Source organism: Urocitellus parryii, chromosome 6 (assembly GCF_045843805.1).
Source record: "Urocitellus parryii isolate mUroPar1 chromosome 6, mUroPar1.hap1, whole genome shotgun sequence".
Classification (NCBI taxonomy): Eukaryota; Metazoa; Chordata; class Mammalia; order Rodentia; family Sciuridae; genus Urocitellus; species Urocitellus parryii.
The window spans coordinates 198,600,893-198,626,683 of NC_135536.1; the positions used below are offsets into that span (position 1 = coordinate 198,600,893).

The window sequence follows — 25,791 nt, forward strand, 5'->3', positions numbered from 1 at the left end:
CCAGGAGCCTGGGGAGGACAGGGAGGCCTCTCCTGCCCAGATTCCAGAAGGCAGCTGGAAGCCCCCAGGGGACAGGCCAGGAGACAGATCCTGCAGGACTGCTGGCCACCACTGTGAGGGTTTTCAGAAGTGTCCAAAGTGCAGGTGGCTGGAGTAAGTCCTTGTCTCCACTAACCTAGCACAAGGTGGAGTCCCTCTGGCCTCTGTTCCACCCCAATCCCTGACCTTAGGTGCTACTCTGAGGTCAGCTGCCTTAGATTTGAGGCAGGACCCCACTGGCTGCCAGCTGGGCCTCCTCTGGCTTGAGGGTCCCTCAGCCAAACTGCAACCCAGGGCACTGAGCTCTGGTGACCTGCCTCACCTCACCACCACCTACCTGGCTGCCCATTGGGCTCCCCAAAATGATGTCCAGGGGGCCGTCTGAGCCCCTGTGGGCTCTCTCCTCTCCCTGCTCCCCCCCACTGGCTCAATGAGGTGCCTGCCTCCTAGGTGCCACCCCAATTTGCCTCCATCTCAGCCCCAGCTTAGGCAGCAGCAGAGGCATCAGAAGGATGCAGGTCACTGTGTGGTCACTTCATGCCAGCACCATGCCTTCCCTGTAGCCGGCAAGCACATCTCAGCCATCTTGCCTCTCAGACCTGATATGTGGCCAGTGTCCCCTGCCCTCTCAGAAGCACTTCTGCCGAAGCGTGGCAGTTCCAGCAACTCCCCAGAGGGCCAGGGCTCCTGCCCAGTGCAGGCCAAGTCCCTGCCCTCCGCAGAGTTGATCATGGGCTTGGCACCTGAGAGATGCCAGGAGCTCAGCCCAGACTTCTGTTTCCTTCAGCTCTGCCCACCCCCACCTCGGAGGTCCCTTCTGACCTGGCACCAGGACTGCAGAAAGGCCCAGAGCCTTCTAGGCCCTTCCTGGGTCTGCCTCCATCACCCACCCCAAAAGGGGGCCCAGGGCTTAGAGACCCCCCCCCGAGACCCCCCCCCCAGCCAAGATGATCCCTCCCAAGAACTCTGATGGGAATAATGAGATGTGTCCCCACCTCTGTCCTCAGGCCTTCTGGACCATCAGGGTGTGCCCTTCCCCACCCAAGGAATATGCCCAGCATTCCTGGTGGGGGACAATGCAGCCCCAGCCCAGCCTGCTGGCCAGCAGAATGGACATAACGGGGCGGAGGACATAACCCTGGCTGACCTATAGCATCTGAGTGAGAAGGGTTCCCAGAGGACATGAATTTGCAACAACAACCAGGAACAGGAGGATGAGGGGACCTCACAGCCCCTCAGGGTCTCTACCTGGGGGCTTCCTTCACCTCCAGGCAGGGGCTCTTTCTCACACTCACCCTGGCTGTCATCAGGCTGACAAGTTTCCCCAGGTGGACCCCAGTTCTAACAGGGCCAAGTGTGTAAAGTGTGTAAGGACAACTTCTGGGGCCAACAGGCTCTGCGGGGTCACACTAAGTCCCACCCACCAACAGTGGTGGTCCAGGAAAGCCCCAAGATAGGTTGGGGTCCCTTGGAAAACCCCCGGTGTCCTTGAGTAGGGTCCCCAGAAAAAATACAGGATACTCGGCCAAATAAGAATTTCTGATACACAACAAAACCTTTTAGTTTAAATAGGTCCCAAATACTCTACTAAAAAATGATTTGGGGCTCATCTGCAGTTCAGCTTTGACTGAGCATCCTGTACCCACTAGCCTGGCCCTCTCCCTCGGAGGTGGCCAGCACAGTCCTGGGGACCTGGCTCCCAAATCACACTGCTGCCTAGCTTCTGGGTCATCCTCTTGCTTTTCCTCCATCAGGTGTTGAGGGGCTTACCCATGGAGGGTGCCCTGGACTGGGCTCCTCACCACCCACTGGGCTGTTCCTCTCTTGAGCCGTTTCCACCCCTGCCCAAGGTACCATGGACCTGACTCTGGGACCTGGCGATCACAACTGTGTGTGCAAGAAAGAACTTTGCAAATGTGATTCAGGTGAGGATCTGGGGATGGGAGGTCAGCCTGGGTTGTCCAGGGGTGCCCCAAGTGCAGTCATAGGTCCCTTATGAGGAGACTTGACACCGACAGAGGAATTCACATGACCCCAGAGACAGTGACTCAGCCACAACCAGGTGTGACTGCAGCCATGGAAGCTGGGAGAGGCGAGGGGCAAGGGGCACAGCCACGGGCCACACCTCTGCTCCCCAGTGCTGCCTCTGGCTGACCTCCAAAAGGCACACCATGTGACCAGTCATTTGCACAGTGGCCCTGGGAGACTAAAACTCTGGGTCCTTAGGGGTGGCCTGCCCACTCACCCTCAGGAAACCCGCACAGTTCAGTACTACTATGGGCAGGACAGCCTGGGACCCTGGGGAGACTCCAGCCCTGGGCACTAGGAGCCCAGCTAAAGGAATCTGCTCACTCCCCATCTGGTGTCCATCCACACTGTCAAAACAGGTCCTGGATCAGGGATGGATGGACAAAGCTGTCCTGCCACTTCCCTGTCCTTGCTGACCAAAGTCAGGGCACATTTTGCTCAGATGGACCAGGGACACTGGTGAGGACTCAAAGCCCCTAATCCCACTGACAGGTCACTGTCTTCCTGGCTGCCAGGGCAGTTCCTGCATTCCCAGTCCCAGAGACAGCATGGACCTGGTGCTGGCTCCAGCTGTGGGTGCCAGGAGGAAGGGGAGCCCTGGACTAGAGTGACGGATATAGCACACGTGGGGAAGGAGTCTCGCTCTCATCCATCCTCAGACCCCAAGCACTCAGGCCCTGTACGGTCAGCAACCTCCAACCCCTGGACTACCCAGGCCAGCTGCCCGCCGCGGCCAGGCCCCACCAGCCACCCTGCAGAGCTCAGGACAGCTGGCCAGGTCACCTGGCGGCGGGGGAGGGGGCCGGCGGGACGACGGGGCGCGACCAGCGAGCGCAGGGCCCCAGCAGCAGGCGCACACGGCTCGGGTCGCTCCGTTTATTGGGGAACGGGCACTGAGCGCGGCGACGCTGGAGGAAGCCGGGGGCCTTTCCTCTTGAAGAACTTCCACTGGACCTTGATGGCGAGCATCCAGTCGCTGACGCAGAGCCTCTGACAAGCGGAGGTGCAGACGTGCGCCTGGCGGGGGGGCGGGGCGGCGGGCCCGCGCCGGGGGCGGGGCCGGGGCCGGGGGCGGGGCGCGGCGCCGCCGGGGAGGGCCGCGCCGCGGGCGCCCGCGCTTCACTTGCCCGCCTTCTGCGCCTTCTGCGCCGACTTGGTGACCTTGCCGGCGCCGCCGCTCTTCTTCTCCACGTTCTTGATGACGCCCACGGCCACCGTCTGCCGCATGTCGCGCACCGCGAAGCGGCCTGCGGAAAGGAGCGCGTGAGCGGCGGCTCCGCCCCAGGCTGGGATGCAGCGCGCAGGCGCACTGGGCGCGCCAGGCCCCGTCGGAGCGGGGACCGCAGCCTCTTAGGAAACCAGCGGCCTCAGCCTAGCATCCCTGCCTAGGGCCGCTGGCCCTGGGGACGGGCCAGGCCATACTGTGGGGCGGTCACTAAGTCGGACTGTGGGCCTCGGGCAAGCTGCCTTCATCAGAATTACCATCAGGCCTGCCTGGGGACACACAGACCCCGGTCTCCTGGGAGCCTCTGCACTTAACCTCAGCAAAGGGCTCTGAGAAAGAAGTAGGCCCTCTGTGCCCCACCCCAGCCGTCCTCTGCCCTCAGTGGGGATAGGGGTCACCTGATGGCTGCACCTTCCTCAAACATCCTTCTCACCTAGAGGTGGGTACTGCGAGAAGCTCTCCACACACATGGGCTTCCCAGGCACCATCTCCACAATGGCTGCATCGCCGGACTTGAGGGACTTGGGATTGTCCTCCAGCTTTTTGCCAGAACGACGGTCAATCTTTTCCTTCAGCTCGGCAAACTTGCAGGCGATGTGCGCTGTGTGGCAGTCAATGACCGGCGAGTAGCCGGCGCTGATCTGCCCTGGATGGTTCAGGATGATGACCTGAGGCAAAGTGGCAACCAGCATGAAGCAGGTCTGGAGCCTGGCTCCCAGGGACCACTGGGGAGGGCAGTGCTGGGAGGGGGCTCCATCACAGAGCCCATCTCCCAGGTTCTAGGCCAGGGTTGCTAACCATGAAGGAAGCCCATGCCACAGGACTCCCACTTCCAGACCTGGACACCAGCATCCTCAATGAACAGGGGCAAACCCTGAAGTGAACTGATGACTAGATTTTTGGAGGGGCCAGCCAACACCAATGCTGCAAACCCCAGCCACAGCCTGGACGTTGTGGCCAAATTGGACCTGACTACTGTGTTTCCACTACTCCTAGTAAAGAGGTGACCCACAAGAAGAGGCGGTCAAAGGATGCCAGGACACTGTGGAGAACGGAGCATTATGGGGACATTTGAGGCAGTGAGTTGGTAAAAGTGTCTCTCAGGACAAAAGCAGGCCTCACTGGCTGGACCTCTCAGCTGCTGTGGCCAGCAGATGAGGACTGCATTGAGTGACAAGAGTCCGGCCTGGGTGGCCTGCAGCTGAAGGAGGGGCTGTCTTCTCCGAGGCCTCAGGTTGAGTGCTGCCAGCCACCTCCCCCAGGTCAGCCCTGCTGCTGTCCCCAGACCCCAGCAAAGCTACTGACCTGAGAGGTGAACTGTGCAGCCTCCTGAGGGGGGTCAGACTTGCTGTCCCCGCACACATTGCCACGGCGGATGTCCTTGACGGACACATTCTTCACGTTGAAGCCGACATTGTCACCAGGCAGGGCCTCGCTGAGCGCCTCATGGTGCATCTCCACCGACTTCACCTCCGTGGTGATGTTCACTGGTGCGAAGGTCACCACCATGCCCGGCCGAAGGATGCCCGTCTCCACTCGGCCCACGGGCACAGTGCCAATGCCTGGGCCAAGAGGAGGGGGCTGTGAGGGGCAGCAGGGAGGAGTTGGGAAGGTGAGACTTGTGGGCAGAGACCCTGGAGACACAGCTTGGGCTGCGTGCTCAGGCCATGTGGAGGGATCTGGGGAGCAGACCCAAGGCAAGGCTAACACTGAGGTTCAGCAGAAGCAGCGGCTGCCTGACCCCATTAGGGAAACGCGAGACTGGAGAAAAAGGTCCCAAGGACTCAAAGACAGGGAGGGGCAAAGAGGAGGAGAGGGAGGGATTCCTTCAGCGGCCACACAGGAGCCTCCTCTTTCTGAAGACCCCTCCTTGTGGCCCCAGATTACAGCACCAGAGCAAGGCATGGACCAGCTCTGGGACTGCTCTAACCATCAACCCATGGCCCTGCGTGGGCTCCACTGTGCTGCTGCTGGTCTCTGTCACTAAGGGGCATCTGTACCCCAGCATTTCTCACAGGCCGCTAACACCTGCATGGCTGCTGAGACTTTCTTGTCTTCTCCACCCTCCCTGGGCTGTGATGGACAGAGGCTCTGTGGCCTCCATATGGTGGGGCCTGAGGCTGGTGGCTTCCCCCTGTGTGAAGAGGTGGCACCCACACCACCTTGGCCACAGGCCCTAGCCAGGAGGACCCGCCACTCTCCCTTCTGGGGCTCTCGTCTTTTTGCTTGCAGGTTTGCTTTTGCAGGGCTGGGATGGAACCCAGAGCCTCATGGATGCTGGGCAAGAGCCACATCCCAGGCTTTTTGATTTTAGTTTTGAGACAGGGTCTCAAGGTTAGGCTAAGTTGCCCAGGCTGGCCTGGAGCCCGCGATCCCTTGCCTCGACCTCCCGAGAGGCAGGACTGCAGGTGTGCACCATGTTTTCCATTGCACTCCATGGCCTGTGTTTCTCGATCCTAGAGGAGGACCGTGTCCCATGAGACAGTCATCCTGGGTGAAGAGGGGCCACCTCTGTGTTCCTACTTATGCTACCAGCTCCTGGCACAGTGCTGAGCACTTCCCTGGAGGGAGGGAGACCCTGGCAAGCGCTGGGCAGATGGGTGTCTGGGTGGGGTGTGTGGGAGGAGAGGATGCGTCGACAAGTAGACAGGACAGTGAGTAGACAGAGGGCGGACGGAGGGGAGGGACAGTCCCCCAGAATGCACTGTGGGAGAGGCTGGGACAGCTGGGGCCCTGGTCTGGCGGGCAGGAGTGACGAGGCCTGCAGGGAGCTGTGGGGCAGCACAGCAGCCTCACTCACCGCCAATCTTGTACACGTCCTGCAGAGGCAGGCGCAGGGGCTTGTCCGTGGGGCGTGTAGGGGGCAGGATGGTGTCCAGGGCCTCGAGCAGGGACACGCCGCTTGCGTTCCCCTCCTTGCGCTCCACTTTCCAGCCCTTGAACCACGGCATCTGGGTGGGGGCAGGGAGGCTCCATTCACTCCAATCACTTGCAGACCACAGGCCCTTGGCCCCCAGGGCCCCAGAACTAGAAGTGGCTTCTGCCTGGGGAGTGGCCCTCCCCCAGGCAGCTGGTACCTGACTCTTGCCACTAAACTGCTCTGTGCCCCTCCAGGTGCTGATCTCCTTGTCCTCATCTCCCCCAACCCCCAGCCCACATTCCCAACCCATAGAGACCCTGGAAAAACTTCTCTTAGGAAAGAGGGAGGAGCACTGAGAAAAGCCCCCTTAATGGCCCAGACTCGGTGGCAATGCTCCTGACACTGAACAGACCCCAGCCTGACCTCCCATGTTGGCCAGGCCAGGGACAGAGTCCAGACTTGGCCCCAGCCCCAGAAGCTCTGCTGGTCACCATGTTATCTCCAAGCTCAGGGGCCTCTCCAGAGGTAGGCCGAGAGCCCTCCCTACCACAGAGCCTCTTCTGGCCTCCTTAGATCCTATTACACCTCAGGCCTGTGGGCAGTGCAGGACAGAGTCCTTGGACAGGTCACTCACCCATCACCAATGCCACCAGGGAACCCACCCATGGGTATGGTGCTCAGCCTGGAAAGAGAGGTGGGGAGCAGCCCCTCCCTGCCCAGCTGCGTTCCTGGACCGTGGGCTCTGCGCTCCACACAGCTGGTCCAAGACAACCTCGCTGTCCCCCCAGGTCTAGCTCTACACTAACTCTCTCAATTGAGGTGGCTACAGAGCTGGCCAGAACCAAGTGGCTGCCCTTTTAGGACAGGGATCTCCTCTGGCTGGACAGAGTCCTAGGAGTACAATCCCAGGTTCCAAAACTGTCTCTGACAAGGCTGAGGCCCTGGGCCTCAGCTTCCCAGATGACCAGTCAGGAGCCAGCATTCGGCCTTCCCCACCAGCCCAGGAATAAGCACACTGCCAAAAGCCCAGCCTCACTCCAGACCCCAGGGGGGTTCTGCATCCCTGCTGACCCTGCAAGTTGTGCAGGGCCAGGAAAGTGTTCCAGGGGGACATGGAAACTAATCCCCCTGTGATGGGATCCTGGACACCAGACACATGAGCCACTGCCCCTGCAGGGTTGGCTTGGGGGTCCTTCCCTAGCCAGAGAAGGAACCTCAGCTGCCTCTGATGGACTCATGGGGAGGTTGAACAGGAGAGGCAGAACCCTGGACCCTGAGAACAGGCCATGACCTCCCCAGGATGCTGATGTCCACCATTCCAGTGCCAGGGAAAGCAAGCTGGGCTGAGGGAAGCTGGGGACCCGCCCTCTGATGTCCCTGCTCCACCCTCATCTACCTGGCCCAGCATCCTGTGGCTCTGGGCTCTGGGCAGGACAGCCAGATGGCACTCACGTTGGGTGAAGGCTCCAGCATGTTGTCTCCATGCCAGCCAGAGATGGGTACGAAGGGCACCGTGGCTGGGTTGTAGCCGATCTTCTTGATGTAGGCGCTGACCTCCTTAACAATCTCGTCGTAGCGCTTCTCGCTATAGGCGGGCTCCGTGGAGTCCATCTTGTTGACGCCCACAATGAGCTGCTTCACCCCCAGGGTGTAGGCCAGCAGCGCGTGCTCTCGGGTCTGCCCGTTCTTGGAGATGCCCGCCTCAAATTCGCCCACACCTGCAGCCACGATCAGCACCGCGCAGTCCGCCTGCCCAGCAGGTGGGGATAGTGAGCCTCTGGCCCTGCCCTGACTGGGATGGGCCTGAGCAGGTCCTGGGGGAGGAACCTGGGGGGTCTCACATCAGGCCAAGTCAAGCAGACACAGGTTTGGGCACCGGCTCCACCACCAGCAGGCTGTGTGTCCCCTGACAAGTCACTCAGCCTCCGGTCCTGTTCCCCCACCTGTCTGTGTGAATACACCAGGAATGTCCGGTTGTCCAGTCTAATCCTGTGCAGTGCTGCCCACCTCTAGCTGTCCCCATCCTGGCCTCTACATCTGCATGTCTATGAAGGGCACACCAGCTGTCCCCTCTGGCTGGGATCCTTGCAGGCACCCACCTAGCTAAGTGCAGAGTACTGACTCAGTTCTTGGGGACTCCGTGCCAGGTGGGGCAAGTGGTGACAAGGGTCCACTCCATGCCCCCATGTCCCCAGTTTCCCTCGCCCCACCAACCTGGGAGGTGCCAGTGATCATGTTTTTGATGAAGTCGCGATGGCCCGGGGCGTCGATGATGGTGATGTAGTATTTAGTGGTCTCAAACTTCCAGAGAGAGATGTCGATGGTGATGCCGCGCTCCCGTTCTGCCTTCAACTTGTCCAGCACCCAGGCATACTTGAAGGAGCCCTTGCCCATCTGGAGGGCAGGCACACAGCTCAGGACAGGGCCCAAGACTCAGTGGTCACCGTCCCTGGCCAGGGCTGCCCTGGGTCCTGGGAGCAGCATTGAGAAGCAGGAGTGGGCTCTTGCTCCTTGCTCCCCATTGGGCCCTGGGACTCTGGTCCCCTCTCTCTGGTGACACCCACACCCTACCTTGCCCTGCCAAGTGTCCACACAATGCCTCCCAGGGCCCTCCTCTCACCGCTTCTCAAATGGCCACAATCGCCAGCGTCCACCAGCAGGTGGCGCAAGGACCTAGAACCTGCCAGCAGCAATGAACCCCCTCCTCAGCAAAGAGCACCCCTGCATCTGAAGCTGGGGGACCCACCCCTTCAAAGTCAGAGGCCAATAACACCACTGGGTTTGAAAACCTCAGTGTGAAAACCCCTGTGTATGTGTGTGTGTCTGTGTGTGTGAGCGCGCGTGCGCACACACGCACGTGCGTGTGTTTAACGGAAAACAGAAATCAGAGGAGGTTGCCAGGAAGGCTTGTCTTTCCAGCTCTTTCTATGGCAAATGAAATCTCCCAGAGGGCTCTGAGGTGCCTCCCTCCCCCCTGAGCAAAGGGCCTTCCCCCAGGAGCAAGGCTGGCCGCTCTCTGCAAACACCTGGGTACTGGGGGCTAGGGGACCCCACAACCTGGGCCAAGGTGCAGTTGTCACCCAGCTGGGGCCGGCTCCCTGCCCGGTCCTCACAGGGACAGGCCTCTGCCCTCCAGGGAGGCTGTCTAGCCTGGAGGGGCTCCCCTAGACAGGACTAGGCCCCATCTGGGACCTGACCCAGGGGTCCTTCAGCCCCTTGGTCCCTTCCCCTCACCATCCCAAGTAGAGTGATGTATATTGGGGTGACAGGACGCAGGGTACCCCACCACCACTAAGGCAGGGTTCAGCCCAGGACACTGGCTGCCCCTGCCCCAGCCCTGCCACAGCCCCTCATCCGGGTGCAGCTGAGCACCCTCCCAAGTTCTCCAGGGCCCCCAGGTCCTCCCAGGGTCCTCCCAGGCTCCCCAGGCCCTCCCAAGGCCCCCTCATCCGGGAGCCAGGTGAGCATCCTCCCGGTTCTTCAGACCCTCCCCCAGGCCCTCCCAAGTGGGTTTCTCCCAGAGCTCAGGGGGAGGGAATGGTGGCAGAAAACAGGCCCCCATTTATGGCCACTTCCCACCCACAGGTCTCAGCCACAAAGAAAGAAGGCAACCAATTGGCCCCTTCCATCCTCTGCAGGCCACCAGGACCCCCACCCCAGGGCAACACCCTGGACAAGCAGACTGCACAGCCCAGCACAATAAAATGGAGCTGGCAGGCACACTGCCCATCAATCAGCTATTAATAGCAGCCCTGAGTCCTGCCCAATCCTGGGACAACCGAGGGCAGCACCACCTCCAGCCCCAGCCTTGCCCCTGGGGGACGAGGGGACAAGGCTCAGGGGCCCTCTAGCCCTGGCCCACTGTGGCAGAGTACAGAGCCCTGTCCTGGACCCTGCAGGGCGGAAATGACACTTCTCATTTGCCATGCGGCAGACCTGGCAGCTCAATACCACCCCCACCGATCACATTCTGAGAGAGGTTGACCCCGTTCACCCCCACACTGCTGTCAAATCCCATATGGCCCCCAGAGACACGTGTGTCCATTGCTCTGAAGGAGGAAAACTGACCCAGACACCCAGGAGTCAGGGAACCAAGCTCAACTGCCACGCAGGAGCCATGGGGTGGCGGGGGGCGGGGGGGGGGACCTAGAGCTCACCTCAGCCGCCTCCTTCTCAAACTTCTCAATGGTCCTCTTGTCAATGCCCCCGCATTTGTAGATGAGGTGGCCTGTTGTGGTGGACTTGCCTGAGTCCACATGGCCAATGACCACGATGTTGATGTGCGTCTTCTCCTTGCCCATTTTGCCCTAGTGGGAGAGGGGCTGGCACGATTGGGGCTCTGGCTCAGGGCGACTGGGTGTTGAGCAGGGATTCTGTGGGGTCAGTGAGGGGGGGCAGGTGATGGGGAGGTGCAGAGGGAGCCAGCAGAGACAGTGTACTGGCACAGGTTGTGAGCACACCCCACCCTCAATCCTTGCCCTGAAGCCCAGGCCAAGACCCCCGCCTCCCAAGCACAGCCTGACCCAGTGATCACAGACCATGTGCTCCCCCCACCCCACACATTAGCCAAAATGGTCCAATTTGCTGTACATGTCTGGGTGTCAGCGCGAATTACCGAGGGGTTAACCCCATCTGACAGCAAGAAACAGCGGGTTGGAGCCCAGAGCTGGTGATGAGTCACCCTGCCTGGCTCTCCAGTGCCCTGTCCTCCCGTCCTCCTAGATGCTGCCTGCCCCAGCCCCAGCCAGGGACACTGCACCCCACCCCCACCTGCTGCCACGGGGGAGAGATGGTCAGCACCCACACTCCCCTCCTCAGAGGGAGGGCGCCATCTTTCTCTGTCCCTGCCTGCAGGCTGGCACTGGGAGACAGATGTGGTGCCCAGGTAGGGCCCAGAATAGCCCAGGCCTCCCCCAGACCTGGGCAGGGGGCACAGCAGGAGGGGGGTGCTGCTCTGATGAGAAAAGAAAGGACACCCCCCAAGCTCAGCAAATGCTGCAGGGATGCCCTCAGCCCAACAGGGGCACCAGGGCCCCCCACCCTCCCCCACTTCCTTCTGGTCCCTGCGCTGGGTCTCAGCCCCAGACAGGTCCCCGAGTTCACCCGGGAAGCCCAGGTAGCCCAGGAAGGGGACCGGAGGCAAGAGGGGGAAAGGGCAGGAACACGGGTGCCTAGGGTTGGCACTCCGCCGGGTGGGGCCGTGAGACCCCAGGTCTTGCCACCCCCGCGCCCAGTTCGGGCGCATTGCGCGGCGCCGGCAGAGTCCCTAGCCCCAAGAACCTTAGTCTCGGCCGCTCAGGGCCCCAAGGTCACGGCGCGCGGCCCAGGAGACGGTGGCCGCCGCCGCGTAAACAAGTGCCGCGGGGACCCACCGCCCGGCCGCCCTCGGGATCCACCGGTGTGGATCCCGCTGCGGCGGGCGGGTATCCCCTAGTCTAGCTGCGCAGCTCGCCGGACGCCGTGCCAGCCTCTCTCGGCCCCAGGACCGGTCCCCAGGGAGGGGTCCCTCTGCGGAAAGCTGGGGCGAAGCCGGGCACCCAGACCCGAGCGTCCTTACCCGGAGCCGAGGTCTCAGCCAGAGGGACTGGCGGCGGCGGCGCCGGCGGTTTTATCTCTCCAGGAGGGGGTCCACCTATTGACGGTGCGGGCGCAATGCACTGCGCCCCTGCAGTACGGCAATGCGGTACCGGCGGGGGGAGGGCGGGGCCGGGCGGGCGCGAGGGAAGCGGGATGCAGGGGCCGCGCACCCACGCACGCGCGGGCGGGCGCGGCGCGGACTCAGGGTGCAGCGAGGAGCCAGCGGCAAAGACGCACCCGAGCGAGCGCGGGCGGGGAGGGAGAAACCGGGAGCGCGGCGCGCGGAGAGCTGGGGGCTGGGAGCGGGAGCCAGAAAGGGAGGGGCAGGCAAGGAGAGGGGCCGGGAGGAACCGCCAGGGGTGCGGGCAGGGGGGTGGGGGGCGGGTGACCGGAGACCCGAGGCCGGAGAGCGGAGAAAGGCTCTTCCAAGGTTTAAACACCTCCGGGCGGAGGAGGAGGAACACGGGACGTGGGCCGCAGGTGCGGAGGGGAGGCGGGATGCTGAGGCCACACGTCAGGTCGGGGTCTGTGTGTCTCCAGCCCCGCAGCCCTGCTCATGATTGAGGCCCAAGGAACTGAGGGGCACCTTTGATGTAGGGGTCCTGGGTGTGCTGGCCCACTGGGAGGACCTCTGTCCCGGGAGCCTGACCACATGGGCTTGGCATGGCCCCTCAGCAGGAGGCTCCATCAGCCGGCCCAGCCCAGAACCTCCTCCCTCTGAGACCCAGGGAAGAGCCTTTTTCCACCTGGTCCCTGTTCCCCGGATGTGCTTCCCTTGAAAGCCCTCCGAGGGCAAGGGAGGCAGACAGCACCAGGCAGTGGGCAGCAAGCCCAGACAGCCTTAGGCCCCCCACAGCCGGCCTGCCCCTCCTTCCTGGCCCTGTAAGACTGAGTCCTGGAGGTCATGGCCAGGTATGGGTATCCACTTGGGCTTTAAGGAGAGGAAGTGACCGCCTCTTCACGTGAAGACATCCATCTGGTCATCTCACCCAGGCATTTGCATTTTCTTTCCCACCCTCACCCCCAGGCTGCCACCCCATCCCCATCGGACTGGGGTCTTTGTCGCTGCAGGGGCTGGGAAGACAGGCTCACAGCAAGGGGGTCTTGGGACAGGAGTGAGTGACAGCACTCTGTGCCTGTCCCCTCTGCCCCAGTGAATGTCCACGAGGTCTAGACAAGGCAGGTCCAGACCAGGGCCCAGTGCCTCCGGCTGGGTGAGGTCTGGTGAGGCGCTGGGGCAGGCAGTGTGAGGAAGAAGCAAAGGTGAAGGCTGGCTCCCCAGCTGGTGGGGAGGGTCCTCCAGCAGGGGAGGGCTCACACTGGCCTGAGTCACGGTTGCTCTCTCAGATGACCGGACACTTCCGAGTGCTGCTGATATTGTCTGTTGGGAGCCAGGAATTAAAAATAAACGCCTGGCAGACAGCGAGACCTCCTACCCGCCCGCCCTGCCAGTCTCTCTATTCCATGCCCCCTTCCTGCCTGAAGACTAGGTGGGCTTAGGGCTCTGCAGGCTGGCTGGCTGGCCACACAAAGGGGTCGAGGGCCCTGGGATGCTGCCAGCAAGCAGGCTCCTGGGCTGCCCTCAGCCTCAGAGGGTCCCGGCTGGGGTCTGAGCCACTGCTCTTACTGTGCATTTCTGGGGAGCAGCTGGACAGCAAGGCCCTGAGCAGGCCTGGAATGGCCCAGGGCCATGGCCATAGTGGCAGGATATGGCACCCTCCCCAAAATACCTGAGCACTGACCCTAGGGGAGTGGGCCAGGGGTCCCCCAGGGTCTCCAGGACATGCAGCTGTACAGTCCTGCAGGGCGCACGAGCCCCCACTGGCACTGGAGATGTTCAGAATGCACAGAAAGGGGGTCCACACAAGGTAACTGCAGCGTCAGGCTCACGGTGCTGAGCGCCTGCCCACACTGGCAGCGCTGAGCAGCTGCTGGCCTCAGAGCAGCACCGGACAACTCCCATAGCCGCTCCTGCCTCTGGGTGCCAGGTTTAGGGCTGGAAACTTGACCAGAGCAGCCCAGCTGGGAGGTGGCCTTTGGGAGGGGTCCACTGTGAGAAGGGCTTGAGGGAGGGGGTCTTCCTCTGCTCTTCCTTCTCCTTCCATGAGATGACACAGCAAGAAGGCCTGACCAGATGTTCACACCTTGATCTCAGACTCCCCAGCCTCAGAGGGTGAGGAGCAAATCTCTTTTATAAATCACCTGGTCTCAGGAACTCTGTTATAGCACCAGACTAAGACAAAGACATACCCTAACTTCTGAATGGTCAGCAGCACTTGGCCCACCAAGAACTGAGCAGTGCTGAGTAACTCCATCACAGGCCAAATGGAACAGCCATCTCCAAGTCCTGATCGATCTCGCCTGGGGGGTACGGGCTGCAAGGCAGGCCTCAGGACACTGTGAACCCATGAGGTATCTGGGCACAGAGAGGCTAAGATCCTACTCCAGGTCACACTGCAAGTAGGTGCTCAGAAGGCCTGAGTCAGACCCCTGTGACCACCAGACAGAAGCCCTATGGCATGGACTGTGCTTCCCCTGGCCCCGCCCTAAGCCAGCCCCAGGCCCCTCAGTAGCCCTCCTTCTGTATCTGAGTCACTGGTCACGGTGGCCATGGGGAGCAGCCAAGGGTGGGGGAAGGGCAGGCCAGGAGGGCCAGGGCGACCAGGGCTGCTTCTGGGGAGCAAAATGGAAAAGGGACAGGCCCTGCCCCCTCAGCCCCTCTGGGAGCCTGGAGCCCATCCTCGAGCGGTCAGAGAGGCACAGGCTGCCCCCTCCTCGCTGGCCATGAAGACCCAGCTAAAATTAACCACTACCAATCTGTCGGCCCTGGAAATAAACCTGCCTCCCATTGGCTGCTGGTGACATCACTGTCGGGATAAGAATAGCCCAGAGTGCATAGCAAACCACCTGGCTGTGCTGCTCATGGGAGTCACTGCGCCGCAGGTGGAGGCTGCAAGCCGCACGGCTGGGCCCAGAAGACAGCCCCGGTGGGCTGGGGGCAAGGTGGGTCAGGCCGGGGCGCCCCCTGGCCTCAGCCTGTCTGCACACCTCTAGTCCCTGGGCACGGAGCCTGTCATCCACCAGCCAAGCTGGGCAGTAGGATCCGGGACGGCCCCTGGGACAAGGCCCTCCCTGTGGCCAGCTTCAGGGCGGGGCACCCAGGGGACTGAAGAGACCTTTGAGGCAGCAGATTAAACTGTCTCCGTGGGAAAGAAGAGCTTCTGGCTCTGGGGTTCCCTGCTCAAAGCAAGGTCCCATCTTCCCAGATCAGAAGAGCTGGGCAGGAGGGGCCACTCCCAGAGCAGCCAGACCAGCCAGGGGCCCCAAACACGCTCAGTGTGGGGGAGCCCAGCGCTGCAGGGGCCAGCCCTGGGGAGGAGCTCCCCCCTCGGGCACTGTCTGTCCTCCCCAGCAGGGGGAGGAGTCTCTACTGGGCTTCACAGGGGCCCCACTCAGCCCGTCATGGCCTGGGAAGCCAAACCCAGGCACCCACTGACGGCCTGTGGAGGGGCAGCCTCAGGGTGGAGCAGGGCTGCTGGACCCTCCAGAGTCCAGAGACGGGAGTTCCAGGAGCATCTGCAGGCCCACTGCCCTTCAGTCTCCTCTGGAGCCTGCACAGAAGGGAGGGGAGAGGGCAACAGCTGCGTTTCCTGTGGAGCAGCATAGGACAGAGAAGTCCAGGTGGGTCCCCTAGGGCTTCCTCCCAGGGACCTAGAGGGAGAGGTCAGTCTCTGACTGTAGGCCTGGAACAGTTTCCAGGAGAGGTGAGGTCTCTTGAGGTAGGACATGACCCAGAAGTAGCTTGGCCACTGCAGGCCCTCTTCACTCCTTTCTAAGAGCTGCCCTCCACAGTCAGCTGGGATGCAGCAGGGGTAACTGGCCTCCAGCAGCCAGGATGAGCTACTGAGGCAGCTGCCTGGGTGCACCCCCCTCATCTGTGGGAAGACCCAGAGCTTTCCCGCCCTGGAAACCTTCCCCACGGTACCAAGAGTGGGAGACTGAGCCATGGCAGGGAGAGGACCAGAAATGCGAGGGGGCTTTTGCCCTTTGGCATCCTGGGTGAGCACACCAGAGGGTACCTGGGCAGCTGCACTTGCTGAGTTACTAGGATGGGAACATGCCCTCATGCCCTGTGAGCATGCCCTCAGCCCTGGTTGCAGCCACCGTCAGCTGTCCTAGGAGTGGAGCAGCAGCATGCGACCTCTGGCTCCTCCCACAGGCGCCCTAGTGGCTTTGTATCCAACACACGGAGCTCGAAGGTGAGAAGAAAAGGTGCTCTGGCTCATTGGGAAGGCCCAGGGTCCAGGGCGTGACATCACGGAGGACACAGAGACATGGTGTCCACCTCGTGGCCAGGAAGCAGAGAGCAAAGGGGCTGGAGTCCCGCCTCCCAGTCCTGCCACCCTGGAACACGTGGCCTGTGGAGACATGCCAGGTCTAAGCCAAACGTTCCGTGGCGTCTGCCTGTGGCTTCTGTGGGTGGCGACCCTGTGTCCCATGGAGCAGCACTGGCTTGCTCTCGTGGCTGTGCATCACCCACTTCCAGGTCCGAGTCACCACAGCAGACCTGCCACCAGCCCTCGTGTGTGTCACCGTGCAGGGGTGTCAGGCTTATCCCTGTGGTAGAGTCGGGGGCCATACACAGTATCTCATCGCCTCTCGGCTCTAAGGCAGCCTTCTGCTTCGGCCTGCAGCCCGGGCAGGCCTTACTCTGCCACCGCCGGTGGCGTCTCCTCCCCCTTTGCAGACTTGAGAAGAGAGACCGCTGTGGACGCCGGGGCTCCTGTTCCTCGTCCTCTCCTGGGCCTGCGCAGACCTACTCTCCCGCTTGGTGGGCCTCGTTCTGCAGAAGCTCTGCCCTGGTCTCTCCTGCAGCCTCTGAGGGGCTCCGTGGATAGCTGAGAGCCAATGTCCTCCCCTCTGCCCAGAACTTCCTGTCTTCGGATTTGGATCTCCTCCACCTCACTGGACACAACCTGAGGTGGACCTGCGGACCACCTAGAGCGGTCTCCTGGCCTGGGTGCAGAGGGAGCCTGTGGCCAGTCTGCCCAGGGAACGCAGGAGCATGGTGGACCACCACTCCATTTCTGGGGACTGTGCTGCAGAGTGGGCCGTGAAGGCCCTGCCAGCTCAGAAGGCCTCTGGGGGCCAGTGGCCGGGGGTGCAGGCTGTCGGTCGGCAAGACTTCAGGGCCCCCAGTTCTGCCAACAAGAGGAACAGTGTTCTGCCAGCAGCCCTGTGACCTGGGATGAGGACCGGAGCAGCAGAAGGAGGCCTCGATGGCACCCTGGGTGGCACCCTTGAGACACCAAGCACTTCAGTCGAACCAGCCTGGACCCTGACCCCACGGGAGCTGATTAGAAGGAGAGGATGTGTTTTTGTGTTTTGTTTTGTTTTGTTTTTGTGATCCTGGGAATTGAACCCCGGGGTTCTTTAACACTGACTATGTCTCCTGTCCCTTTTTATTGTTATTTTGAGGTAGGGCCTTGCTAAATTGTTTTTTTTTTTTTTAATATTTTATTTATTTATTTATTTTTTTAAGAGAGAGTGAGAGAGGGGAGAGAGAGAGAGAGAATTTTTAATATTTATTTTTCAGTTCTCGGCGGACACAACACCTTTGTTGGTATGTGGTGCTGAGGATCGAACCCGGGTCGCACGCATACCAGGCGAGTGCGCTACCACTTGAGCCACATCCCCAGCCCGTTGCTAAATTGTTCAGGCTGGCCTTGAACTTGTGGTCCTCTTGCCTGTCTCCCAAGTTGCTGGGATGTCAGGCGTGTGCCGCCACATCCAGCTGGTGTGTGTATAGATATATACGTATATTTAGATATGTATTTTTTAGTCGGACACAATATCTTTATTTATTTTTTATGTGGTGCTGAGGCTGGAACCCAGGGCCTCACTGTGCTAGGTGAGTGCTTTACCGCTGAGCCACAACCCCAGCCCCAAGCTGGGATATTTTTTAAAGCCACTAAGTGTCATTTTCTAGGCAGTGACAGATGACGATCAGCCTGCAGCAGGCACAGCTCAGCCCCCAGCCCCCAGCCCCCCCTGCTCTGGCCCCTGCCTCTCAGCCCAGGGGACAGCGGAGGTGCTCAGCCGAGGTGGACTGCAGAGTCAGTCAGAAGCTGTGCTCCAGAGGGGGCTGGGCGAGCGTGGGTCCTCGGGGCTGGGAGTTCTCTCAGGACCTCCTGGACTGTGTTCTGACACCTCTGCACTAACGGGGTCAGGGGTCCTTTCTGGTAGGCATGTCCCTCCCTGTGCCCCAGAGCTGCCCACCTAGCAGCGCTGACGCCATATCCTGTGGTTCGCTGGGCTGTGCCTGCGGGTTCCTCACAGTAGGGTTGTGCCTTTTCCCTTCGCGATTAATCAGGGATCAGTGAGCATGGCTGGTCCCCGGGGTGGTGGCTTTGAACTCCCAGCAGACATGGAGCAGGTGCTTGTGATCAGGGCCTGCGGCAGGTCTGAGGGGCCCTCTGGGTTGGGTTTGCAGCTCCCTGAGGACCGGCCATGCTGAGCCTCCTTGGAGAAGACTGTAAAGAGGTCACTCACTCCATGAGTTGCACCGGGCAAGAGTGTGCCCACAGCCCTGGGGAGGTCTTTGTCGGACGCGTGGTCTCAAGGACAGAGCAGCACTCCCAGTACAGAAGTCTCAGGAGGCTGAGGCAGGGGAATCCCCAGGACCAGGGAGACTGGGCCCAGCCTGGGCAGCATGTGAAACCCTGCCTCTTAAGAAGAAAGTGATGACAATTTAGAAATAAAAACACTAAAGCTTTTAATTTTTTTTTAAAGAGAGAGTGAGAGAGAGGAGAGAGAGAGAGAGAGAGAGAATTTTAAATATTTATTTATTTATTTATTTTTTAGTTCTCGCCGGACACAACATCTTTGTTGGTATGTGGTGCTGAGGATCGAACCCGGGCCGCGCGCATGCCAGGCGAGCGCGCTACTGCTTGAGCCACAGCCACAGCCCAAGCTTTTAATTTTGATGAAGTCAAATATATTCATATTTTGTAATGAATCCTGTTTTTGACCTTTAACACCAAGTCCCAAAGGCCATCTCCTGAGCCTGCTTCTAGCAGTGTCACAGTTTGCCTGCACGGCCATCGCTGGCTGTCCTATGTGGTGGCAGGCCTCCATCTGTGGGCGGTTTGAGGGTAGGCTAGTCAGACTCTCTTCCCCTGCAGACATCCTGCTCTCCCTAAGCACTTGGAAAGATGTCCTTTCCCACACGGTCACCAGTGTGGTCCCTCTGTGGGCTCCACTGGCCCATGCTGACCTGTGGTATTCCCCTCTCCAGCACCACATGTCTGCACTGTTGCAATTCCCACAATCAGGAAAGAGCACTTCTTCAACAAGTGGTGCTTGGAAAAGATCTAAGTGGGGCCCTTACCGCCAACCACTTCGGCCATCGGCCGAGTCACTGGCTCACGCCTGTGATCCAGCCGCTCAGGAGGCAGAGGCAGGAGGCTCTCGAGGTCAAAGCCGGCCTCAGCAAGAAAAAAGGTGCTAAGCAGCTCAGTGAGACCCTGTCTCTAAATATAACAAAATAGGGCTGGGTGTGGCTCAGTGGTCGAGTGCCCTGAGTTCTATCCCTGGTACTCAAAAAAAAAAAAGCCAGCCTAGCACCAAAGCGCTCACAGAACTGTTAGAGGCCATCCAACTAAAGAGCAAAGGCTCTGAAGAAAGGCTGCTCCAAAGAAGATGTGCAAGGGACCAATAAAGGGCCTGAGGACGTGCTGGACATCATTAGTCCCTGGGGAAACGCGGACTGAAACCCAGTGAGAAGCAGCCTCCCCACCAAGGTGGCCACGTCGGGCTCGTGGAAGCAGCAAGAGCTGGCGGAGGTGTGGAGAGCAAAGCCTTCCGCAGGACGGTGCAGCCGCGGACCACACCGGGCAGTTCCTCGGAGAGGCAGACCTCGAATCACCACAAAGCCCAGCATTTCCTCTCCTGGGAGGAGACCCAGAAGGGCCGAAAACCAGCGTCCTGATGACAGCTGGAATGTGGGATGTCCCAGCAACCAGAGGTGAAAGTGCTGGGCAGCCCAGGGCTGAGCAGAGACCGCTGCACTGCAGATGGGGGCTCGGCCAGCTCGAGAGAGAGGGGACCTCCGACACCTGGCAGGACGCAGGTGAACCTGGTCAAAGCGGCCAGATGGTGTGATTCCATCAACATGAACTGTGCAGTGGTAACTCCAGAGACAGAGGCGAGGGGCTGCCCAGGCTGGGCAGGGCAGGCGGGAGGGCCAACTCATGCGTGGGCTGCTTTGGGGGCGATAAAATGCTTTGAAACTAGACAGGGGTGATGACGGCCCGGCACGGAGAGGGAAGGCAGGAGGGTGAAGCTGGACTGCTCACTTTAACATGGTGGATTGTATGATACGTGAATTTTACTTTGAGTTTTAAAATAAAAAATGGGGTGTCATGGCAACCGTGAAGGCTGAGGTGGGAGGATCACAAGTTCAAGGCCAGCTGCAGCAACTAAGCGAGCTCCTATCTCAAAAAATAAAACAGGGCTGTGGATGTGGCTCAGTGACAGAGCCCTCCTGGGTCCAATCTCTAGTACCTCCCACCAAAACTGGAAAAGCACCAGTTCCCTATATTCTTATTTTTAAAAATTGTTATGGTGCTCTAGTTCATTCATCTTTCCACTTAAATTCAGGACCTATTTGTCTATATCTTTCAAACACTGAGATTCTCAGTGTTCCTGTTAAATCCAGAGGTGAACTTGGTGAGGACTGCCGTGCTCCCCCGAGCCTGCCCCACCATCAGCCCACAGACACTGTCTGCCTAAGCACTCACCATCTCCTTCAATTTCTTATGTCATTTGAAATTCTTCTGCCTTGAACCAGAAGTGGTTTACAGACATGCAATTGCTTATGGATTGCCGGGGGACCCTTGGGTCCTGCTGACCTTGTGTTCATCCAGGTGGCTCTTCCCAGGCTCCGTGGTTTCTCTGTCGTCGTGAAAGGGCCTGTCAGCTCTCCATTTCCAGGCTCTGTGCCTTGTGTTTTCCTTGCATTACTTTGTTGTTGATGACAGAAGTGAGCGTGGACCCCCATCCTCCTCCTGCTGGCTGTAATGTTCCTCCTGCGCCTGGAGAGTGTTTGTCATGATGGATGTTGGATTTTATCCAATGCTAACTCTCCACTACTTGATAGAAGAGGGTCTGCAATTGCTTATTAATTGTTATTTATAATAGCTGCTGTTACAGTCTCTGAGAGATGAGCCTGACGCCTGAGTTATCTAGTGTTAGCGTCCATTAGCTGCCACTTCCTGTGTGAATGGAGGTCTCCCTAGTTCTTATATGCTGAGTAATTTTGGCTTCTATCCTGGAGTTTAGTAAATGTGATGAATAAGCCCTCTCTGGCTTTCTAAATCAGAGTACTGAAATCATTGTTCCTCCAAGTTTACCATGCACTCTGGTCGTCACCCATCTTCTCTTACATGATTCACTCTTGATCGAGCATGTTCATCCAAAGCCTGGCTGATTCTCTCTTAGCCACTGGGCCCCAGATGATGGAGATGCAGTCTCTGCCCTGCAGATCTTGCTTAACCAGCAAGTGAACACACTAGGCTATTTCCAGTAGTGACAGTATACAAGCCATTATAATATCTAACTTTAACTGAGCACCTACTGTGTGCCAGGTACTTATCTGAGCATTTGTGGGGTGTGTCCTCACCTCAAAATAGCCTTGTGACTCTGTAGTCCCCACTTTACAGACAAGGAACTGAAGGGCACAGAGGCTGCTGCCCAGGACCTCATGTGGCCACACAAGTGCCTCCTGCATTATGCACTCATGAAGTGCTTTGCTACTCAGGCATCTCACCTTCTCCTGAAAACGGGAGGCTCCAGCGCCTGCCAGAGAGTCACCAAGGGCACAGCGTCCCAACACCAGGACAAAGAGCAGAGACTCAGCCACTGAGATCATAGCAGCAAACACACTTTCAGGCTCTGAGGGCTCCTGTCCTGGCTGCAGGCTTTGCAAACCTCCTGCCTCACTCCCCACATATCTGGGATGAAATGCAGGTGGCAGCAACAGTTCCTGGTTACTGAGGAATGCCCTGTGTAGGCTGGTGCCTCCCTGGCCCTGTCTGAGAGGCCTGAGGCTCCCAAGTCACAGGCAGCACTGTGTTGGACCAGCTATGCCACTTTTTCCCCAGGAGAAACATCTCCACTGATGCCACCCACTAATGACTGCATCCAGACAGCAACCTGGGCCAGTCAGCCTCCAGCAGCATGTGCTTGACCGTCTCTGTCCCGTGTAGTTCTGTCCCCATTTCCCCGTAGTGGAGGCTCAGGCACATGTCCATTCCTTGCTCCTGCGTCTGACCCAGCACCAGCCCACCCAGGGCCAGCCCTGCAGACCTTGAATACCCAACACCCCACATGCCCAGCAGTGGAGACACACTGACCTTTCCGAAGCTCAACCTTCCCACCTGGTGTGGGTCCCCTCTGACCATGAAAACAGTCACTGGAGAAGCTAAGCTCAGAGCGCCAGCTGCTGGCAAAGTCACACTGCCCAACAGGCAGAACAGGTCCAGCCTGGGGCCTGTGGGCACCTAGGCTCTCCCAGTGTGAGCCCCTCCCTGGGACAGGCTGGCAGCCCCTTAGCAGAACAGTGAGCTGGAACAGCCTCCTCTGGGCTCCTGGGAAGCCATGAGAAAGGGGTGAGCACCACCCTGTCCTCCTGCCATGTGGTCTCCGTGGAGGCTGGGGTGGGCTGGACGGGGACAGAGGCCCCAGGACCCTTCTCTACCCTCTCTACCCTAAGCACCAGGGTCACCGTCCAGCATCTCTGGCTTGCTCTGGACAGGGTCTCAGAGTCTTCTGGGTGACGTGTACTTCTCCATTTTGAAGTGTCCTGAACCCAGGTGAGTGCCTGTAGTCCTAGCTCCGGGGGCTCCTGGAGCAGGAGGGGGCTGGAAACCAGACTGGGCAACCCAGTGAGGCAAACAGGGGCAGGAGGGGGGAAAGCAGGGAGGGAAGAAGAAACCCTCCACTCAGTCTTCATTGCTGATGCTGGGCATGGTCAGCAGTGGCTCATGGTCTTCTCCTCCACTCAACAACTTCCCCATGAGTGGGCACATCTGGCCATCAGGTAAAAGCTATGGCCAGCAGCCCTTTGCACCCCAAACTCCATCTCAGTCTCTGGCCCGAATAGAATACTCCACAGGAAGAGACCTTGACAGGAGGTGGCCTCGGCACCCCTACAGAGTCCCAGACCTGGCTTGCTACAGGCCAACCCCAGGGCACAGCTGGCCTTGACCCCCACCCAGAGGATGGGTTCAGGAGTTCTTCCCAGCGTCCACACCTGGCACACATCTGCACCCAGAGAGGGCCAGTGTCACATGGGCTGAAGTGGCTGAGGAAGGGTCTGGGCAGCCAGAATTGCAAGATCAATGTGAGCAGGACCCACTCTAGTCAAAGTTCACTAAATGGGTGAGCACAGTTCCTGCTCTTGGCACTCAGAACCTGGAGGGCAGGGGTGCTCCAGGTGGCAAGACCAGAAGGTGCAAGGTCCTGTGGCAGAAGGAACATTGGGCTGTGGGCATGGGATGGTTGGAGCCAGGTCCTTCTGTTGGGTACAGAGCTAGGGGGTGCAAAGGCTACACCCTCAGTGACTTCCCGTGTGCGGTTCAGGCCTGGCCTGGCCTGCCCTGGGGTTCCCCATCTGCTCCTCAGTAGCTTTGAGAATGTCCTTCCTCTAGCCTCCTGTGTGGGCTCGGGCCCTCACAGCTAGAGGATGTTGGGGAGAAGATGGGCAAGGAAGAGTCTTCCAGCTCACCTTTGCTGGAGCCCCTACCTCTCATCACAGAAAAGAGCCCAGGCTGCCAAGGGGCCACCTCTGAGGCTTGGGGGACACACCTGTCTCTAGCTTGGTATGGGGACATGCTGTTTCTCCTTCCATCTCCAGGAGCCTGTGCTGTTAAGGAGCAGGCTGGGCATAGATAATATGGACATTAGCATTAGGCATTTGTGTTTGAGCACCTACTGTATGCCAACAAAATAAGGATTTCTCTGAGGGCTTCTCAAGACAGACCTCTCAAGACAGGCCTCTTGAGCCCCCAGGGGCTCCAACTAGCTCTTGGTCCTCTCCAAGCATAAAGGCCTCAGGCACAGGAATGACCTCCCCTCCGTGCCCTCCACTTCCTACCCTGCTGCCCCACTGCCCCACTGCCCTACTGCCACCGGGCCCCATGGGCGGCTGGATGCAGAGGGGGTCTGGGGAACAGGTTGGGCCGCAGGCTCTAAAGCAGTGAGGGACACAGCAGGCTCCCCAGCTGCCCACAGGCGGCCCCAGAAGGGTCGAGCTGGAGGACTTGAAGCATCTTTGGGCACCACGCAGTGGGCACACCTGGGGAGAGAGATGCAGCATCAGGGACATGCATGGGCAAATGCCCTCTCTTTCCCTGGCGACGTGGGGGCAGAGACCAGTCCTAGTACTGGGGCAGGGCCTATCCTATAACCACTCCAGTCCCAGGCCAGGCCGGGACGCGCCCCCGACGGCCTCAGGCAGACTGGAGTCCAGCTAAAGCAGACGAGCCCGGGGCGGAGCCAAACAGGCTGGGTGGGGTCTCGGGGCGGAGCCTAACGGGGTGGGGCTGATCGGGCCTCGCAGCGGGCGGGAAGGGGTTAACATTACAGGGCGGGGCCTTGGGAGGCGGGGCCTTTGGGAGGCGGGGCCCAAACGAGTCCCCGCCCCGTAGCGCTCGGCGCGTGCGCACCTCGCGCCCCGGACTGGACGGAGGAGCGGCGTCCTACGGCCTCTGTTACCGATGGGCTCCGCGGCCTAGCGCCCAGGCCCCGCCACCGGTGACCGGGCACCGGGGGCTGCGAGGGGTCGCCTCCGAGGTACGGGCGCGTGGGCGGAGGGCGGGCGGGTGCTGGGCCAGGGCGAGCTGGGCGGCGCACAAAGCGCCTTTGTTTGGCCTCGCACCGGCCGGGACTGGTTGGAGCCGCCCGGAAGCACCGCTGGGCGCGGGTGGAGGACGGCCCTCCGAGCGAGCGCTCGTGGGAGCCGTGACCAGGGCCGCGCCCCCTGCAGGTCTCCACCAGCCCATAGGCGAAGCATGGCAGCCATCCCCTCTAGCGGCTCGCTGGTGGCCACCCACGACTACTACCGGCGTAAGTAGCCCCTTGCCAACCCCTGCCGACGGAGCCCAGCACTGCCCCGTGCTGCCGGCGAAGCCCCTGTTGCTGACTGTCCTCCCCTCCCCAGGCCGCCTGGGCTCCGCGTCCAGCAACAGCTCCTGCGGAAGTGCCGAGTACCCTGGGGAGGCCATCCCCCACCACCCGGGTGAGAGCAGGTCCAGCCTGCACAGCCAGGCGGAGCATGGGGAGGGGTCCAGTCCAGAGCAGGCTCATCACCCACTCTGCTTCTCTCAGGTCTCCCCAAGGCCGACCCAGGTCACTGGTGGGCCAGCTTCTTCTTCGGGAAGTCCACTCTTCCGTTCATGGCCACAGTGGTGGAGTCTCCAGAGCAGTGAGTCTCCCTTCCTGGGGTGGGAGGGCAGCAAAAAACAAAGCTTCTGACACAATACCTGCTCTCCCCCAGCTCGGAATCCACCCAGGCCTCCACCAGCATGGTCACCAGCGGCCTGGCTCCAGAAACCACGAAGCAGCAGCCAGTCAACCAGCCGGGTCAAGCCAGCACTGGGTCTCAGTCCTGACCTGATTGGGGCTTCCAAGGTGCTAGGTCAAATCCTGCCCACTCCAGCGGGTAGGGTCGATGGGCTACAGCAAGCAGAGACCAGCTGGGTTCTTCCACATGGAGATGGCAGGCGCCAGGCAAGAGACCCCTTCTTTCCAAATCACAGTGGGCTTTTCTGATCCACATAACTGTGCCTTGCTCAAGCAGAAAATAAACTCCAAAGAGCGGGCAGCCCCAGTGGTGTGTCTGAGAGGTTTCTTAGTCTCTCCTGGTCCCTCTGTTAGTGGCTGGTCCTGTTTACCAGATCTTCCTGGGGGCCTTTCTCAGGGACCTCACATTGAGGCCCCATCTCAGGTCTGATGAGATGTTCCATACAAGTGGGCCCAAGCAGATGGGGTGCCTTGCTTC

At 60.1% G+C, this 25,791-nt stretch overlaps 2 protein-coding genes across 6 annotated transcripts; one reads left to right on the forward strand and one right to left on the reverse strand.

The window, feature by feature from the left end:
- Positions 1-2,929: 2,929 nt before the first annotated feature.
- Eef1a2 (eukaryotic translation elongation factor 1 alpha 2) lies at positions 2,930-11,853 on the reverse strand. 2 transcript variants are annotated; one of them, XM_077799495.1, is made up of 8 exons: positions 11,710-11,853; positions 10,310-10,459; positions 8,367-8,546; positions 7,605-7,901; positions 6,093-6,243; positions 4,598-4,854; positions 3,726-3,960; positions 2,930-3,314 (listed from the first exon to the last, which is right to left on the reverse strand). In XM_077799495.1, the coding sequence occupies exons 2-8, from the start codon at positions 10,451-10,453 to the stop codon at positions 3,187-3,189; spliced, it is 1,392 nt and encodes a 463-aa protein (XP_077655621.1). In that variant the 5' UTR covers positions 10,454-10,459; positions 11,710-11,853; the 3' UTR covers positions 2,930-3,186. The 2 variants fall into 2 exon arrangements, with proteins under 2 accessions (XP_077655621.1, XP_026269250.1); XM_026413465.2 differs by having other exon boundaries at positions 10,310-10,525; positions 11,710-11,850.
- Ppdpf (pancreatic progenitor cell differentiation and proliferation factor) lies at positions 11,010-25,620 on the forward strand. 4 transcript variants are annotated; one of them, XM_077799496.1, is made up of 6 exons: positions 11,010-11,037; positions 22,504-22,603; positions 24,778-24,857; positions 24,952-25,029; positions 25,119-25,215; positions 25,288-25,620. In XM_077799496.1, exons 1-6 carry the CDS (start codon positions 11,025-11,027, stop codon positions 25,400-25,402), a joined length of 483 nt encoding a protein of 160 aa, XP_077655622.1. In that variant the 5' UTR covers positions 11,010-11,024; the 3' UTR covers positions 25,403-25,620. The 4 variants fall into 4 exon arrangements, with proteins under 4 accessions (XP_077655622.1, XP_077655623.1, XP_026269252.1 ...); XM_077799497.1 differs by having other exon boundaries at positions 22,546-22,603; XM_026413467.2 differs by lacking the exons at positions 11,010-11,037; positions 22,504-22,603 and adding an exon at positions 14,674-14,732.
- The last annotated feature ends 171 nt before the right edge of the window (positions 25,621-25,791 follow it).

Excerpts from the sequence above, each read along its gene's own strand:
- Eef1a2 (XM_077799495.1), bottom strand. The coding sequence starts at position 10,453 with ATGGGCAAGGAGAAGACGCACATCAACATCGTGGTCATTGGCCATGTG. Across the intron at positions 7,902-8,366 it reads TGATCACTGGCACCTCCCAG|GCGGACTGCGCGGTGCTGAT; the intron begins GTTGGTGGGGCG and ends CCTGCTGGGCAG. Across the intron at positions 3,315-3,725 it reads CTCGCAGTACCCACCTCTAG|GCCGCTTCGCGGTGCGCGAC; the intron begins GTGAGAAGGATG and ends TCCTTTCCGCAG.
- Ppdpf (XM_077799496.1), top strand. Across the intron at positions 24,858-24,951 it reads CACCCACGACTACTACCGGC|GCCGCCTGGGCTCCGCGTCC; the intron begins GTAAGTAGCCCC and ends TCCCCTCCCCAG. Across the intron at positions 25,030-25,118 it reads GGCCATCCCCCACCACCCGG|GTCTCCCCAAGGCCGACCCA; the intron begins GTGAGAGCAGGT and ends TGCTTCTCTCAG.